The sequence below is a fragment of the Pseudophryne corroboree genome, chromosome 2 (genome assembly GCF_028390025.1).
Source record: "Pseudophryne corroboree isolate aPseCor3 chromosome 2, aPseCor3.hap2, whole genome shotgun sequence".
Classification (NCBI taxonomy): Eukaryota; Metazoa; Chordata; class Amphibia; order Anura; family Myobatrachidae; genus Pseudophryne; species Pseudophryne corroboree.
Genome location: NC_086445.1, coordinates 586,838,902 through 586,857,684, shown reverse-complemented (window position 1 = coordinate 586,857,684; position 18,783 = coordinate 586,838,902). Strand labels below are relative to the sequence as shown.

Here is an 18,783-nt window from a genome sequence, read left to right as displayed (position 1 = left end):
TCGGGTGCTATAAAACGTTTGAATTCCCCCCCATTGAATTGCGATGGTTTATTTATTTGCATCAATTTATCTCTTACATTTTCAGGTTGACATCTACAGAGTCCATCCCTAAACACAGGTTTCTGTCATTGGGATCCAAATTCCGTTACAGTGGACGCACACAGGCCCAGACGAGGCATGCCAGTGCACTCATTGATAGGCCTGCCCCACAGTTTGAGCGAACTGCCAGCAAACGTGCCACTCGCAGCCTAGATGGAGGTGAGTGTTTATTATTATTTGTTTAAAAAATTTTTTTTGGGGGGGGGGGGTTTTATGGAAGTGTATTGCAAAACAACAACAACACTTTGATATTAAAACATTGAAAGAAATCTGAAGAAATCCAATGATTAAGTGTCATTGGAAGAATATGGAATGCACAATAAGCCAAAAAACTGCCACCGATATACAAAAACATTTAGTATTTTATCTGTATAACTTTTTCCCACTTGAGGTAATTGATACTGGGAATGTGAAAAGTTACATGATTTAGTGCGCTGGACATGATTACATCTGATACATTTCCTGTCATCTTTCTAGGCACAATGCAGCTAATTCTAGGGTAGAGTTGCGGTACAGTGGTTTGGAATGTATATGGAGATTGCATTAAGCCCCATACACACTGGACGAGAAAGTAAAAGATAGTGCTCAGAAGGGACATTCTGAGCGATATCTTTTACTATTTCATCTTGTGTGTACACTCAACATCAGTGACGATGCGCACTACCCATCGTTAACGACAACCTCCCTCGTCTGAACAGTTCAGACGTAGGACCCATCCCCACCGGCAACGGCAAGTACATTCCCTGCCGTAGCCAATATCGCCAGGTACACACATCGACTAGTGTGTACCCGGCTTTAGAATAAAATTAGAAGAAAAATATTGGGATAGCAATTCATTTTGAGCAGTAGCTCTATCAACTAATATGCTTTTCTTCAATGCCCATTGTAAAGTAAAAGTTAAAAAAAATCTATGTACCCCAGCTGATGGCCCTGTAGTATTCATCAGAATGCGCAACTGACGTGATTTTGATTTCTGTTGATATTTTTAGCTCTTTCATTGGAGCCCAGCATAGCCTATGGTTTAAGGTATGGAAGAGATTGATTGAGTCCATTCCATTTTTGGGTAATATCCTGTTTGCTTTTGAAATGGAAATAATCATCACTCAGACAGTAAAGGAAGGTGGTCTCTTTGGCCTGTTAATGTTAAAAGAGGTAGGCCTTCTAGACATTCCTGTCAGCCTCATGGAAAGGCAAGATCTTCCCTGCCTTTCATGGGGACCTGCGAAAATGCTTAGTCTGTTAAGAGAGTATTTGCAAAACCTACAGATAAACTGCATGACAAGTACTTTGCACAAGTGGAATGATGTATGGTGGTGATGGCCCAGCCTTCTTCTCTTCAGGACCCAGTGGTTTACTTCATCTACATGAACCTTGGTGAGAGGAATTCTGGAATGGGGCTACAGTTTTCGAGGCCTTGTCAGAGGTGATCCAGTCCTTCATTTCTTCCTGAGTTGTTACAACAAACCAAAAATGGTTGTGATTCTCTTTAAACCTCTTTGTGGTCGGGAGTCCAGACCTTTAAATTACATCCATTATAAATTTAAAGGATGTCAATGTCTAACGTCATATACTTCAAAATTGAATTGTTGAAGACTGTGGGGGTCATTCCGAGATGATCGTAGCTGTGCAAAATACAGCTACGATCATTCACACTGACATGCGGGGGGACGCCCAGCACAGGGCTATCCCGCCCCGCATGTCAGTGCCGGCCCCCCCTCCCCCGCAGAAGTGCGAAGGCATCGCACAGCGGCGATGCCTTTGCATTTCAAAAGTAGCTCCCGACCAGCGCAGCTTTAGCGTGCTGGCCGGGAGCTACTCATCGCTCCCCGGCCCGCAGCGTCTGCGTGTGACGTCACGCAGCCACTGCGGCCTGCCCCCCGTTCAGTCCGGCCACGCCTGCGTTGGCCAGACCGTCAGTCAGGCAGAGCAAAGCCCGACGGCCCTCAACTGTCTGGCATGCGCCGGCGCACTGTGGTGCCGACGCATGCACAGTTCTCACCCGATCGCATCGCTGCGATAAACTGCAGTGTGCGATCAGGTCAGAATGACCCTCAGTGATTTAGAGCTTGGAACCATGTAAATTCATGGTGTTCATAGATCTAATGGTACATGCTAACTTACATGTTCCAAATTGAGAGGGCCACCAGTGGTTACCCAGATTTGCTGCCAAATGTGAACATTTGTGGTTACCTCTTTAACCTAGCAACAGAGTTTTCACAAAATCATAGCCGCAAAATGGCCCTTTTTCAAAGCAGTTATTGCTATTCCATGTTACAGTAGGTCCCAGTCTAATTCCTGTTCCCCAGTTAATTTTCCTTAGACTTCATGTTGCAACAACACTAAATTAAGTATTTTTCCACCAAATAAGAGTCAACTACTGAGAAGTTTTGCCTGGTCTCTAGGCTCTCAAACTGACTTTGGCCTGTTTAACTTTGAGAGTGGTAGGAAATATGGTATCTACATTTGAAACAATCCTGTTACCACATACTTACCTACATTACTAATCACCTCTCCGGGAGATACCCTAGGGAAGCAGGTGGACGGCGATGGGGGGCAGGCTAATAGTGCAATTAGGCCATGCCCCCTCATGGGGGAAAATGCCACTATTGGACCATATTTGCATAGGGGCGAAGCTAAAATGATCATACAAGCATATACTCACATCACATTTACAGTATCTCCTCATTCTGCGCATTTCACTAGGAAGTGGACAGAATGCAGGAGGGGTGCCCACTCTTCCGAGGCTGCTGGGGAGTAGGCAAGTATGTGTTACCATATTCCCACTCAAAATACTTCAAGAGGAAACTGCAGTATACGTCTCAGCTGTCCAGCGAATTCTTCATGCTTCATGCTGTCACCTGTAACAAAATTGTCTCCTCCATGGTGACTTTGGAGCTCATCTATTTTCAGTTTGGAACTGCACAATTGTAACATATGTCAGTCTGTTTGGCTAGGGGCAGTGGTTAATCAGCACTACCTTCAGAGACTTTGCTATTCAGAAAGCTTAACCACTTTTAAAAGACAGACCAATAAGGAATACAGTTTGATAGTGATACAGGCTGCACTGGCATACATCAGTCATGGGAGGTACCAAGAGTCCTCAGACAAAGAAAGAGATCAGGATCAGGGAAAAAACCATGTGCTGCACTGATCGTACCAGCCATTTCAGCAGTGTTTATTCTGTGTGTGATAAACTGGAAAGAGGACTATCTCATCCAAAACAGTTGTAATGTTGTCATGTCATCAAATACTACTGTTATCAATGGTGCTGAAAAATATAACGCAAGAAGGTGTACGGATGACTTTTTTTTACTCCAGAATGGATGAAAAGCTCTTTATACCAGGAAATTCTACCAGTGAAATTCTGGTCAGTGGTTCACCTTGATGTCTTCAGGATTGGTCCCTGCATCAAAATGTACCTTATTTGACTTGACCTGCATAAAGTCTATGGGGTAAATATACAGTGCAGCATTTATCATTAGCAATTTAGGATGCTGTATTTGAAGGGGTAATAATATTAGATGCAAAACCAGGCATATTTCATACTATTGCCCCTTTATATCCAAAAGAGCAGTCTGCAAAGCTCTTGCTGTTTATGTCATTTGGATTATGTTACAGGCTAGAAAGCAGTCATCAGATAGCAATATCATGTTATGAAAATAACGTTTTTCTTACTTTCTTCTTTTATATTTTCTTGATTACATCTGGGAAGTAAGAATGTGTGGACGCTGGACTGATACTGTGCTTTTTAAAGTTTCAGGTTTATAGAGAAGATTGAGTTTAGTTCCCGAAATACAGATTTAGTTTCAGGGAGTATTGCATGTTCAGTCCCCATATATTCCTTCAGCATCTCTGAGGTATCTTATTATAGTTTTGACTTCATTAGAGCATTTACAGTTTTAGCCCTTAGAGTCTGTGGACATTGTATTTCTTAGCTGGAAAACAGCTTTTCTTTTAGCAGTTTCCACTGCAAGAAGGACTTCCGAATTGGAAACTCTTTCTTGCAGATCTCATTATTGATTTTTGTGGCAACAGAGTGGTCCCTCAGACTAAGCCTTCATTACAACCAAAACATTTATTTGAATTTCATTAAAACCACCTATAAGTCTAGTTTGTTTCTTGATGTGATCTGTGCCACTATTGGAGAAATTTAATTAAGGCAAATAGGGCACCATATAATCACTGTGATACTAACAAATATTCTGCTGATGTTTAACATCACTTACAGTTTAGCAAGGTCCCGTGGTGTCGTCCTCCTAGGTGCCATCCTCCACTGTGTTGCAAGCCGCCTTCTGCTACTGGTGACGAGTTGCTGAATAATGCACATCCGCCGTTTGTGTATGCAGATTGTGCTTCATCCTGGCAGGCATTCCACAAAGACTAGAAGGCTTCGCTAAATCAGGAAAAGCCTTTCCTTGGTCCCCTTTTGCCGGCAATGGAGTCCATAGAGTGAACTATAGATGGAGTAAGCGGTACAAATCTATGATGGCGTATAGAACAGTCACAACAGCAGTAAATTGAGCTTACCGCTGTTTGCTAAATACTAAACAGATGTCATAGGCCCTTTAGCGAGTGTTCTGAAATGGAGCTCTTAAACCTTTAGAAAAGAAAAACAACAAGTAGTGCAATATTAACGAGTTTGCACATGAATATGTATATATCAGAAATGGATAATTGGAGCAGACATTAAGCAAAATAAATTCTTAAAAGGCAAGCAAAGTATAAAAAGCCTGCACTATAATCAATTAATAGAAGTTAGAATAAGCAATAAATAGAAGTTAAAGTGTCATACAGTATAACAACAAGTTATTCTATCCAACATTAATCTGCGTGTAAAACAAGATAATTAAACACCATAATAAAATCATAATGATGTATCATTGTAGTGGCATAAATAATCAACCTGTACTTATGATATATAACTCCGGATGGAAAGTTTTTAGGCAGTCATTAAAAATAAACAATCAATAAAGAAATAATTATTGCAAAGTATAACTAATTATTAGTAGATGCTTGCGTGTAAAGTTCCAGATGGTATCCTATATAATAAAAGACTAACGCTGCTACTCACCTCTATGGGGAGAATTAAGTGTTGTGTGTGACGGCGGCCACTATGTGGTGCCCGATGGAGCAATTCTATTGTTGCTCTGTTCAGGGGCACGCACAGCTGCTGATGCTGACATTGCTGTTATGGTGAGCTGTCATTGTGACGGGTTGTTAACTAGTGTATGTATATGAAACACAAACACCATGATATACCTTAATAATAAATGTATCCTTCTGTATTTAGAACAGACTCATTTATCTAGACAGCATAGTGATTAAAAAAAAAAAAATCCTTACAGAATATTGGGTTTAGGATTGAAGTTATATTCCCTCTCGGTTGGTGGCGTGGATCCACCAACCGAGTGGGAATACCCAGAGGTGGTCAGGATTCCGGGATTCTGTATTTTACCGGCTGTCGGGATTCCCAGCATCAGTCTCCTGAACACCTGGATCCCTATAGCTGGTATTTTGACTGCATCTCGTTTATACAATGTTTCGTTACACTCTGAAACACTTAGGGGGATATTCAATTATCCGCAAATTCGCGGCAATTTTGCGCCCGAAAATTTTTCGCGGCAATCGGCCGAAAATTGCCGCGAAAACGCTCCGTTTTTCGACCTATTCAATTCCGACCGGGTTTCACGTGAAAATTCTTGCAGTGAAAAGTGCAGGTGAAAATGGGGAAATCAGCCTGTACCCCACAAAATGCTAAACTAACATAGGAAAACAGAAGAGAAGTGTGTTAGAGATCACATTAGAGCGTTTTTGGGGACTTAAATTGTGTGAAATGGCTGTTATATGCATTTTTTTAAAAATGCAAAAAAATTATAGAAAGCAATTTTTTTTTTAGCAAAATAAATGCTCTTATTAAATTTTGGGTACATGAAAATGGGTATAAGTATATATTTGGGTCATTTTAGGGTACTTTAAAAAAAAGTGGAAACAGACCGATTACTCCCATCTGCAAGCCTAAAAAACACCTGTCCCACTCATAAAGCACCCCAATATACCTGTCCCATACCTTGAACCCCAATTTCCATGACTTTTTACTTTTTCACCCCAAAAATGACATGTCATTATTGGCCAATTAAAAATAATTAAAAACTTCAACGTGCCTAATTAGTCATTAAGGGGGGTGTCCCAGGAGTTCTGTACCATATCCAAACATTTTTACCTTAAAATAGTGACTTTTCCCAACTTTTCACCTGCTTCAGAGAAGGTGAAGTGAAATTAGTGAAAAAATGATCACCGATAAGTTTTCACGGAAAATTGAATAGGCTGTAATTGCGTTTCACGTGAAAAGTCTGTTTTTTCACCCGAAAACCGGACTTTTCACGTGAAAAGTCCGTTATCACTGTAATTGAATATACCCCTTAGAGGGTTAGGCAGGGGTTTCACCCCGCAGCTAATTGAATGTGCTTCCTGATTCAAATAGCTGTGGAAACCCTGCACGCTAAACCCGAGAAGGTGGATTTTTCCTTGCAGCCTCAGGAGCTGCAAGGAAAAATCTAACTGTAAATGCAGACCGTGCAGTTACCAATTTTCTGTTGGAGCAGGTTCTCTGCATAATGTGACCCAGTATGTGTTAGAGAAAATACAATTTTTTTACTTGCATAAAATCCTGTTCTCTAGGACCTAGCCCATTGAGTGGCACTGGATGCCCACACTCTGGTGGTGGTCTCCCTCTCAGTCCTTTTATTCTCTTGCTATTCTAGGGTTGTACCAGACAAGAAACTACATTATTCCCAGCTAGAGGATATACAAAGGAAGGAGCTAGGACTTCATTCAATTTTCTCTTAAATTGCCCAAACTCCTATCTCCATCTCGGTGCCATTTTGTTCTAGTGTCCCCCCACCCACCTCCATGGACTACAAAAAAAAAAAATGAAGTACAAAAATTCTATTATTATTTTTGCAATACTTACCTGCCATTAAGTCAAGAAATAACCTGTGCAGCGAGAATGTGTTAATTAACAAAACATTTTTAGTTATCTAGGTTTTAGTGTCCTCATTCTTTGTTCTAAGAAGGTTCACTTAGACATCTTGACAGTGACTGATATAGGCCACTTTTTAGCATGCTGTCAGTCCGTCACTGATCTCCCTGTCCCAAGAGTTCTGTATATAATCTAGTACCCTTCTTCATACATACTTGAGCATACAGCTTGGTTAACTCTGTACTGTTGTCACCAATAGAAATTGTGCTTCTGACCAAAACAAACAACATCTATTAAGTGGAGGAACTGGGCAAAATATATTTTATGAAAAAAACAAAACCACATGTGAAATGAACTATCACCACCCATGGTTGCATTTAAAAAAAAATATATGTTACAAATTCTTCAACAAATGCTTTGTACATATAAGCAATTATCTAGATTTGAGGACCTCATCTGTACTGTAATATTCCAAAACTGTATCGAACTGTTTTTTCCTTAACTTTTATTTTTGCCCTTTATAGCATATATAGGATTCTTTTCTTTTACATTAGTGAAAAGCCAACCTATTTGATCAGGTCTGACATGTTTGGAATATAACACACCAAGTTCTCGATATGCATCCTGGACGGCTGTGTTTATTCTTTCCATATCCACTTTTTGCTCCTAACCCTAGTATACACAGTGCATTTTGTGTTCAAACGACAATAGTGCTTGACATTTTTGAAGCTGACATTGCAAATCTTTACCTTAGTGAAGAAAGGGCATGTCTCATATGAGTTCAGTGCTCTTGAAGAGGATAATGACGTTGAAGTGATTGAATTAGAAGAGCCAATTCGCACTGTACCAGCAACCTTACCTCACAAAGGTATCGCCAGCAGTCTCTGTGGTGTCTGCTGCCTGCAAATGCTGCTGCTTTTTTCTTCTGCCCTCTTCAGCTTTCTGCCAATTCTCTATTCAAGTCACTGCATATTCATATGTACTCCTAACATACTGCTAAACTTCACCTAAATATATTGTACATGTGACAGTCCAGATACCAATTTGTTTTTAGACTGTTGTATAGGTTTCTATTACATTTTCATTACCTTCAGTAAAATTATTTGTGGCATTTAATTTTACGTAATCTATTTCAAGACCTGGTTAGTAGTTCCTATGGTAGTTGTGCATTTGTATTACTAGTTAATTGGCTTTTTCTGTAGAACTATCCTTACAGGGTAATTTTTCAGAACTATGGATAATCTGTAACCACACAATTTTGTCACTTGGTACCTCAATTTCATATTCATCTGGTCGATAAACGTAATGCCCAAGCTATGTGGAGAAATTGTTAAAGGGGTTGTCCCATCGGAAAAAAAAAATATTCTATTTTTGGTGGAATTAGGATTAAACAAGAAAATCTCACCTGTTTCTTGAATCAGGCAGGTACTGCAATCTCCAACAGTCCCGATCAGGTGATCCTTCCTCCTGCTATGGTTATTCTATCTTATTTATTTATTCTCAAAATACTTGCATGAAATTTGTCCAACAGTGTATTTCCCATTTGGGAACTATACACTGAACTGGTAGTTTCCATGATAATGGATCTTGTAAAGGAAAGTCATTTATTCACTCCCATGTCAAATGGCAGCAAGTGTGTGTTTGAGATTTTGACATCCTGTTTCAGGTACCAGGAGTTTTTCTGCAAGTTTTAATATCAAGCATAATTACTGAATAATTAATGAATAACCATAGTCAAAAGTAAATGTGCTTCATTAGAATGCAAATTGAAACACTGAGCCAGAGGTGCCTTGTTTGTGAATATCATAGGCTTGGCTTTAATCTCACAGTAGTACCACCACTCTGTCCTCCTGTGAGATAGATATATAGATATATCAGATAAATCATAAGTACTTCCCAAAACTGTCTGGAATGCCCCTTGGTTCGATATTAAAGCAATGTGCATTGCTAATTAAAATCACTTTCAGTTTCTAAGTGAACTGCGGTGGGAGTGATCAGGGCTTCAAGTACAGTTGATGAAGCACTCATAGCAACATTTACAATGCCAATATAATTCTGCAAATCTACAGACCAATAGCTTTGATCAGACATCGCCATCATAGAAATAAGTCATTCATAAAAGTTGTCCTTCTGCTATTAATATATAGATGTGAAATCACAGTCTTCCTTTTAAATGGAAACCTACCATTTAATGTATATACGCCTGCTATGGAGCCTTTGTTTCTAAGGATATCGCCATCCTCTTTTTTTATGTGTTTTATATTGTTTTATATACACCTATCAGCCATAACATTAAACCACTTATAGGTGAAGTGAAACATTGATTACAATGGCACTTTTCAAGGGGTGGGTTATATTAGGCAGCAAATGAACAGTCAGTTGTTGAAGTGGAATACATTTGATATCCTGGCAGATATACTATACCGACAGTGGCATCCCGTCTGTCAGAATCCCGGACGCGAATCCTCTTGTGGGCTCCCTGCGCTCGCCATACTATGGGCCTGGTGGCTCCCACTCGGTTGGTGGCGTGGATTCTGACTGGCAGCATTTCACCAGCTGTTGGGATTCCGACGTTGGTCTCCTGAACGCCGGGATATTAACTGCATCCTGTTAAAGTTAATATGTTGGAAGCAGTAAAAATTAGCAATCTGACAAAGGCCAAATTGCGATGACTAGACATCTGTGTCAAAACATCTCTAAAACGACAGGTCTTGTGGGGTGTTCCCTGTATGTAGTGGTTAGTACCTACCAATAGAGGTCTAATAAGGACAGCCGGTGAACTGGCAACAAGGTCATGGGCACCGCAAGGCTCATTAATGCATATGGGGAGTGAAGACTACCTATCTCGTCGAGTCCCACGTAAGAGCTACTGTAGCACAAATTGCTGAAAACGTTAATACTGGTTATGATAGAAAATATTTAAAACGCAGTGCATCACAGCATGTGTGACATTATAACTGATATGAGGCGCAGTCTAATGGCAGTGAGGGGAAACAGCGGTCTACCTACTCTGGCCTGGCGGGAATTCAGACTGAAATAGAGAACGTTACGCACCAGAGAGGTTTTGTTACCTTACTTATACCCATTTCAGACAGAACATGAAATTACCGGGTGAAGCAGTTCCACCCGGTAATTTCATGAAACACACGGGTCCTTTTTCTGTGTGAAACGCGAGTTGTGTTGTAATTCCCGGGACTTCGACCCTGGAATTTACCAGAGTCGGAGACATGGTAATTATGACACGGGTTGACCCTTTCACACAGACAAAATACCCGTGTTGATCTGCAAATTTGCATGTCCGTATGAAAGGGGGTGGAGGTCAGGCAGGTCCCGGCAAAACTACCCAGCACTGCAGTGCCGGGTAATTGCCGGGACTTTCAGACATTTCTGTCTGAAAGGGGTATTATTGAACCACCCTTGAAGTTAGGATTGCGGGACATAACAGTGCTAGTTACGTCATGAACTTGTTTTTAGAGGAGATCGTGTTGAAAAACATTAACAAGGCGGTTCTCAAGATGCCGGAGGAGATAACTGAGCAGATCCACACAGCATATGTGGAGACTGAGCAGCAAGGTACCAATGTGTGAAGGCTGATCTCACTAACTAACTTTAACCCCGCTGCTGTACAGTCATGTGTTATAGTTGCAATTATTTTTGTATTGCTTTTGTTTCTCATTTTGGGTGGCAGGGATCACTTTTATGTTTACAAACTTTATGAATCCCTTACTAAACAAAAAAAAAAGAAAGAGATTTCACAACACCTCTTAAACAAATATAAATGATTCAGTGGCTTCATGGCATGTGCCTTCTGGTAATAACACAGCATAGCTATAACAGGCTTGAATTGGTAAATGCTTTTTGTTTTTTTACAGTATGTGGTGTTATAGTAATACAGTAGAATTCTCAGAGTTAATGCATAAAAATTTTGGCTTGTGGCTGCTTTGTGAGGAAAAATTTTTGTTCCCTAAAATAAGCTTTTAAATCCAGGCAGTATCCAGGCAGTACTGAAAAAGAGACCTAGCCGCCTTGTCGGAAAGACAGCAGTTTCCGACTGTTTTAGGTCGGAAAGGGGTTCTGACCTATTCAATGCTGCCCCCTTTTTTCCAACAAGTCGGGAAATCCGACTTGTCAGAATCCTGACGGAAAGCACGCCGATAGGCGGCTTAATACGCCAATTCACGTGTGTTGTCAGAAGCGCGGCCAAACCCGACAAATTTTAGCCGCGTTTCCAACAGTGACAATCCGACTTTAAAAACAGTCGGATTCGCATTGTCGGGAACGGCCCAAACTTGTCGGGTTTGGCCGGGCATTGAATACTCACATGTCGGATCCGACATGAATTGAATACACCTCATAGTCATGAGTCTGATTGTTTCCTGCTCTTGGGCTTTATTCATAAACACAGTACCTTAGTGAGCTCCTAAACTCAGGTTAATAGGAAGCAGCCGCATAGCTGCCATTTACTACCGATGCACACTAAGGGGTATATTCAATTAGGGTCGGATCCATTCCGACATGCATTTTTCAGAATGGATGCGACAACCCCTATTCAATCTCCTCTCAATTCAACTTTTAAAAAGTCGAATTGAGATGAGGGACCCAGAGGAGGAGAGCGGGGAGAGCCGCGGGGAGACCAGCGGGGACAGCCGCGGGTAGACGGAGGAGAGCAGCGCTACAGCAGCACTACAGGAGCTTGTCTCACAGCCGCCAGATCTCACAACAGTGTCCACCCGGCTCCAGCAAGCGTGACCTCAGTTGCTGGAGCCGGGTGGACGATGCCGTGAGCGGCGCGGCTGTGAGACATCCTGCTGCAGAGCTGTGCTGTAGCGCTGCTCTACACTGTATGCCCGCAGCTGTTCACCGTCTTCCCGCGGCTCCGCCCCCCCCCCCCCCCCCCCTCTCCTCCTCTGGGTCCCATATCTCTGTCCGACATTTTTCTATGGCGGGCTGAGATGGTCGGAGACGGGCCAAATCCTGTCGAATTTGGCCTCGTTTCACTCAAAAGTACATGAATCGGCAGCTATACCGCCGATTCTTGTACTGTTCGACAAGTCGAATTCCACGACTTGTCGAATAAATACTGATGGGATTGAATAGGTCGAATCACTAGTCGACCTTAAAAAGTCGAAAACTGCCGTCTTTTCGACAGACGGCAGTTTTCGACCATAATTGAATATACCCCTAAATGCTCTATGTGTTGACCAATAACTCTGAAATGGAGTGGTCTTGAGACTACAACTTTTACCAGCCCTTCTCTGTGTCTGATAATAAAAGTGTCTGTTGTCTTTTAATAGTATTATATGCACCTGAGGGGAATAAAGAGCACACACATATAATTTGTTTTTGTACAAAAACAAACAAAAACAAAATACAGTTAAAATTATCCTCACCATTATAGAGGTGTGGTATGAAATGTCGACAGTAATTAGGTCGACATGGTCTAGGTCGAAAGGTTGACATGGGGGGGGTTTTGTGTTGTTTTCTCCGTACAGTGACCGGGAACCCCAATTAGTGCACCGTGTCCCCTCGGGCAAGGTGCCTCGCTCCGCTACTGGCTACTGCTGCGCTCGGCACAGGTTACTATTCCCAATCGTAGTCCGCGTGGATCATTAAGTATGAACAAGTTCAAAAAAAGAAAAAGATTGTGAAAAACTCATGTCAAACCTAGAACATGTCGACCTACAGACCCTGTCGACCTAGTTACGGTCAACCTAGTTACTGTCGAACTAGAGACCAGATCCCCCATTACAGAAGGAGTTACCCTACAATGAGTGCAGGTTTCCACTGCTAATGCAGGTATCCTTGAGGGTGATGGTCAGTATAGCAGAAGAGCAATGTTGCTTTAACAGCCTGAGCCGAGCTAATCACACAGGGGCAGATGTATTAAGCCTTGAGAAGGGATAAAGAAGAGATAAAGCAGTGATAAGTGGAAGGTAATAATGCACCAGCCAATCAGCTCCTAAAGGGGGGTACTCACGGAGCGATCCCAGCCTAAAATCTAAACAATCTGACTAGATTGCTTATATTTTAAGAATGATCTCTCCGTGTGTACCCACAGAGTGATAGCGATGTGCAGCCCCACGCATCACTATCGCTGGTGCTAGATTGGCACCACCTTACACTTATCACTTCTTTATCACTTCTTTATCCCTTCTCTAGGTTTAATACATCTGCCCCAATGTGTCCAGTGCATATGTGCTGTGACTCCTTATGCATGTATACTGAAGCTCTGCTGCCTTGCTATTCATGTAACAATACTTACATGCATGTGATAGTGGGATGCTTGTGTGACAATTGTGTTTTTCTTTCCAGATTAGGACACTTACATCAGGTAGTTAATGTTCCTATTACTTACCAAAAGCAATTTTTGGTTTATCTTTGATATCTTGCTGGCCCTATGACCTTTAAGTGTGTATACACTATGTTGTCAAATGCCCAAAATATATACTTGATCAGGTAATTATATTTAGTTGTTATTGAAATGCCCTTGAACCTTTTTGTTTTTTATTCTCAAGACTTCTAACGTGAAAAGGAAATAAACTGGTAAAGATGTTAGATCTGTAGGGATTTTTGGCAGTGTGCGTAGTTAGCGGAGACTATTGCTAACAGCTTACATGCTTTTTTTCTTTTCTTTTGCCAGCTGCAGTGGCCACTCCTGAACGCAATACCCGCCCTGTGTCTGCTCCTGTTATTACTCACAGCCAAGTGATTGTACAGCCTATACATTCTAGAGAGACTGCTGCTCAGCAGCTATCCGAGTCCTCAGCTAGGAATGAGGAAAAGAAATTGCAGGACCAGATTCAAGATGCAAGGAGCTCCCCGAAGGTAACTAAGGTAAGTTGCTACACTAGCTATAAAAGTTTTTGAGACTTAAGTAATTGTAACATACTGGCTTGTTTTTGGCAAAAATCACTTTTTCATGTATTTTATAATTTTACATTGATATCATTCAGATGCAGAAACAGTCAATATATTGAAGCAGCGAAAAATGTAAAGACGTGAGCCAGTGTAGAAGTTGCCCATGGCAACCAATCAGCTGCTACGTATAACAGCACTTTATAAATGTTACGTAAGCACTGATTGGTTGCCATGGGCAACTTCTCCACTGGCTCAATTATACACTCTTTTCACTGCTCATGAATAGGCCCCATTGTCTTATAACCATTATATATTTGTGCATTTTTTTTTCTCAACCACCTGAAGGATAGTTACCTACTGTGTAAACAAATGAAATAAAGGCAAGTGTAAACCACATGACACTTCTATAAATGTTACACGTTTCATATGCAGATCATATATGATATAACTGCTGCTAACATGTGCCTGGACATATTTTTTAAGTGGCACAGAGATTCCCCTATTCATCTCTATATCCCATTGTTACCATTGTGTAAGGTTCTCTTTGAAATAAATAAGCAATTGAAATGAAAAGGATAAACTCTGCTGGAAAATGTGTAACCAAATTATATTTAACATCCCCTTGAGGAATACATTGCGACTCCCCCTTTTGCTCCTTGTCTTCGAGTGATTTCTGAAGCAGCCCCTATACTAACAGAAGCATGGGAAGGAATAATACAACTGCCTTGGAGTAATTCCTAGAAATGTAAATATCAGGAAAACATAATTTGCCTTATTCATTTTCAGACTCCATAGCAGCCCTGGCATATGGCATATAATCAGGTAATCAAATATAAAGGTAGAATGATCAGAAGAACGAATCAAGGGGCTAATTCAGGTTTGATCGCAAATCGCGATCCAACCGGAATTATTACGATGGCCTCGCATGTGCAGCGCCCATCCCTCTCATTTGCCCGCACTTTCTGCAAGTGCACAAATCATGCACAACAAAATGCTTTGGGGTGGTTTTCAAAATATTTTTTATTGAAGCATTGTTGAAAGTGCACAATCAGAACATAACATAGTAAAGCAAGTCATGGACAAAAAAAAAAAAAACAAGTTATCCAATCAAATCATGTAAAAAGATCACCGTTAGTCCAAGTAGTAAAAATGTAGAACTGAACAGTATAAATAACATCCCCAATCAATCTGCTTAAAAAAAGAGATATGAAAGCAGGTTACATAGATAGAAATTCAAGCAATTAATGAAACAGTATGAATTAGTCAGGATGTAAAATAAGTAGAATAAGACGGGGGGTCTACCTGCCCCCCCCCCCAGATACCCCACAATACCCACAGCTCAGGTAGCATTGGGGCCAAGAGCAATGGCAGATTATCGATCATGTGTAGTAGGTACGAGGGGTTATTTTGTAGACCGTGGTAAACTTGGCGTCTCATCACAATGGAAAGTGTGGAGATATAACTCTCCCACATACTAAAAAAATCACTCCACCTTAGACTCCTTTTCTAAAGTCACCTCTACTCAGTCCATGTAGAACAAATAGACAAGCTTGGACCTAAACAAGTACATTGATGGGGGGAGATGGGGAAATTGATTCCTGTAATATTGTTTTACGGGCTGCTGCACTAATGGCCAGAAGTTATCATCTGCCTTTTTTGCTTGTTCAGGCAGTAGGTGGCAAGAGGGGTGTGGTATGGCTGCCGCCGGTCAGCATACCGACGCCGGGACCCTGGCAGCATACCAACGCGGGGATCCCGGCGGGGAGGGGCGAGTGCAGCAAGCGGTCACCACGGGTTCTATTCCCACAAGTGGAAATAGTCCCTGTTGGTCAGCATGCCGACCGTCAGGATAGTGAGGGGGCGGGATGTTGGTGGAGGTCATGTCTCCTGACCACATGAAACACAGCCCATTTTGCAGTGAAGGGGAAATAATTAATCAGGCAGTTTTCAGCATAGTGCTTAAACTGGAGCCAGAACCGCCAGGCAATAGACAGAACCAAAAACAATGAAAAATATCTGCATTGTCTGCTCCACACCTATAGAATGAGTGAGTAAAGGAGCATCCCAGAAGGAAACTCTTATATGGGGAAAGATATGTGCTGTGGAAAATATTAAAAAACATTTCGGCATACAAGGCCAATGGAAATGTTGTGCGGGAAACCTTCAGTCCAGCTAGCAAATCTTTAGCTGAAAGTGAGGGAAACTGTGGTTTACATCGTGCCATCCATGTAGAAAAAATTGAATGATCCATGTCCTCTCGGAAATGCCTAGAATAATTACAAATAGCTTTTTTAAGGATTGTCAGGTCGGCTAAAAGTGTATCCACAGGGTCAGGGCCGCTATCAAGGGGGTGCCCTGTGTACACTTGTCCCGAGCCCGGCCACTCTGATAGAGAGTGGAGGGCCCGGGCTGCTCAAACATCCTGTCATAGCTAAGCCCGGCGGTGGCTGCCGCCACTCCCCTTCCCCTGTGGCTGTCATCGGCAGGCCGCAGGCTCTTCCCCTCCGTCCGCCGCTGCAGATCCACGCCGCCCTCCACCGATCTTCTCCTGTACTTTGGTCTCACTCTCTGCCATCCGTGATCACCCCCATCTATAGGAATAGGCCCCACCCCCTTCACTCTGCCCGCCCCCTTCTTCCCCTGTACCTTGCTCTCTGCCATCCGCGCTGTCTCCCGTCTGTATCAATAGGCCCCGCCCCTTCACTTAGTCCGCCCCCTTCTTCCCCTGTACCTTGCTCTTTCATCTGTGCTCTCGTGTCTGTAGGAATAGGCCCCGCCCCCTTCATACCCTCAGTCCGCCCCCTTTCCCTGTGCCTTGCTCTCTGCCATCCCTGCTCTCCCGTCTGTAGGAATGGGCACCGCCCCCTTCCCCTCAGCACGCCCCCTTCATCCCCTGTGCCTTGTTCTCTCCCCTCTGTAGGAATAGGCCCCACCCCCTTTATCTCCTCAGCCCGCCCCCTTCTTTCTCTGTGCCTAGCTCTCTCCCCTCTGTGCTCTCTCCTGTCTGTAGTAGGACTAGGCCCCGCCCCTTCTTCCCCTCCACTCTTCTCTCTCCCGAGAAAGTAGATCTAGCCTTCCCCATCCTTACTCTCCAGTCTGCTGCTCTGACTCACTCTACTCGGTCTGGAGCTCCGTTGGGGAGAGAACTCACGGTGAGCTCATTTAGAAAGAGTAACTGAGATGTTTTAATTTTATTGTGAGTAGTGTAGTGTAGTGTGGTGATATTGTATGATGTATGGGGGGGGGTATAGTGTAGTGATGTAGTGCAGCATATGGGGGGAGTTCTAGCATAGTGATGTAGTGTGACATATAGGGAGGGTGGTAGCGTAGTGATGTAACTTGTAGTGCAGCATGTAGGGAGGATGTAGTGTAGTCATGTAGTGCGGTGTATAGGGGTGAATCACCTTATTTAATGTTAACCCACCTCATAAATATTTAATGATTCCACCACCCCTTGAATAATTTATGAGCCCCCATCATGTTTGATACTGTAATGTATACTTTTTTTTTTTTCTTAATAAGGTGTTAAATATTTTTTGTAAAAGGGGCCCTGTCTATTTTGCCAGTCCCGGGCCCCACAATTTCTTGTGGCAGCCCTGCACAGGGTTATGTCATTCACTAACCAAAAACTGACGGACTACTAGTGTAATATAGTGCTTTGCCTGAAGAAAAGCCATAGGGTGGCCAGCTAAAGTAGCATACTTCTTCGCAGCCCCTTCAAACGTTATTTGTTTTGTGTTCCTATTAACCAGGCAACCTATATTAGTAATCCCCCCAACCTGCCACATTGTGAATGGTTTGCGGCTTAGCCATTTTGGAATTCGGGATTTCCCAAGAACTGAAGGAATAAGGATTTGTGAGAGTTTAAACCAGCCTCATGCCGGATCATGTGCCAGGGTTTTGTGGTATTCCACATTAGGGGAATAGATTTTAAATTCTAAGGCACCTGTTGGTCATGGAAAAGTAGAAAAGCGAGTAGGTCGCCATTACCAAAAAAGCCTCTCTCAATAGAGGTATTTACAACAAAATGGTTTTATTGAGAAATAGCTTTAAAACTCTTCTTTCCCAACTGAGTGTACTCTGAAATACCGACATCTAGAAGGTAATGTTTGGAAAATGTACAAAGTAAAAATCATCCTGCTGCTTTGCAATGATGGACTACTGACGCCTATGACCTCACATCCTTTCTTTTTGTTAGTCTGAGTCATGACTACTCTAATCCATTTTACAAGCATGTTTTTGAAAGGCATGGACCTGCAGGAACTACACAGTGATCACCTGTCTTTCTGACATCGTTTGTTTACCTACTCTAACCAGATCCAATGTATGCAATATTTTTTTATTTAGTGGTTCTGGACAAAAAAAAAACAGAAGTACACACAACTTGGGAGACCACTTTAGGCAACAGTGCTAGATTTCTTTGCCGCACCACTATGCACATCTTGAAATGGTTCCTTGTACCATAAAGCCTGTAGCTCTCCCACTCTTCTTGCAGATGTGGTTGCCATCAAAAATATTACTTTGAGTGTTGCCAGGTGAATTATACTTTTGCTGGAGGTTCAAAAGTTTCTAGTGTTAGTACTTCCAACACAATATTCACACCCCACAGTGCCACACAACATTTTTTTGAAAGGGTGAACTCTTTCGGCTATTTGAAAGAATCTGCTGATTAGATCATCTGTTAATAGTCTTGTGTGTAATGCTGGTACCTGTACAAAGGGCAAGAATTTTAAGTGAACATTCCTGAATATAGTCAAGTATTTTATATGTGCTGGCATCTGATATAATTTGTCAGTTTGGATTTGCACCAACATAGTAAAATAGAGCCTGGGTTGGTTCCCACTATT

At 42.1% G+C, this 18,783-nt stretch overlaps 1 protein-coding gene across 15 annotated transcripts in view; it reads left to right on the top strand.

Annotated features, from left to right (window-relative positions):
• LOC135037197 (protein 4.1-like) overlaps nt 1-18,783 on the top strand; it is a 388,175-nt gene that overhangs the window by 299,379 nt on the left and 70,013 nt on the right. For 12 of the 15 annotated variants that reach the window (XM_063954534.1, XM_063954533.1, XM_063954544.1 and 9 more), the window contains exons 11-14: nt 86-258; nt 7,833-7,946; nt 10,553-10,651; nt 13,719-13,912. In XM_063954534.1, the coding sequence (XP_063810604.1) occupies nt 86-258; nt 7,833-7,946; nt 10,553-10,651; nt 13,719-13,912 (580 nt within the window). The remainder of the gene's footprint in view (nt 1-85; nt 259-7,832; nt 7,947-10,552; nt 10,652-13,718; nt 13,913-18,783) is intronic. The other 3 variants (XM_063954541.1, XM_063954536.1, XM_063954542.1) reach the window with 3 other exon arrangements.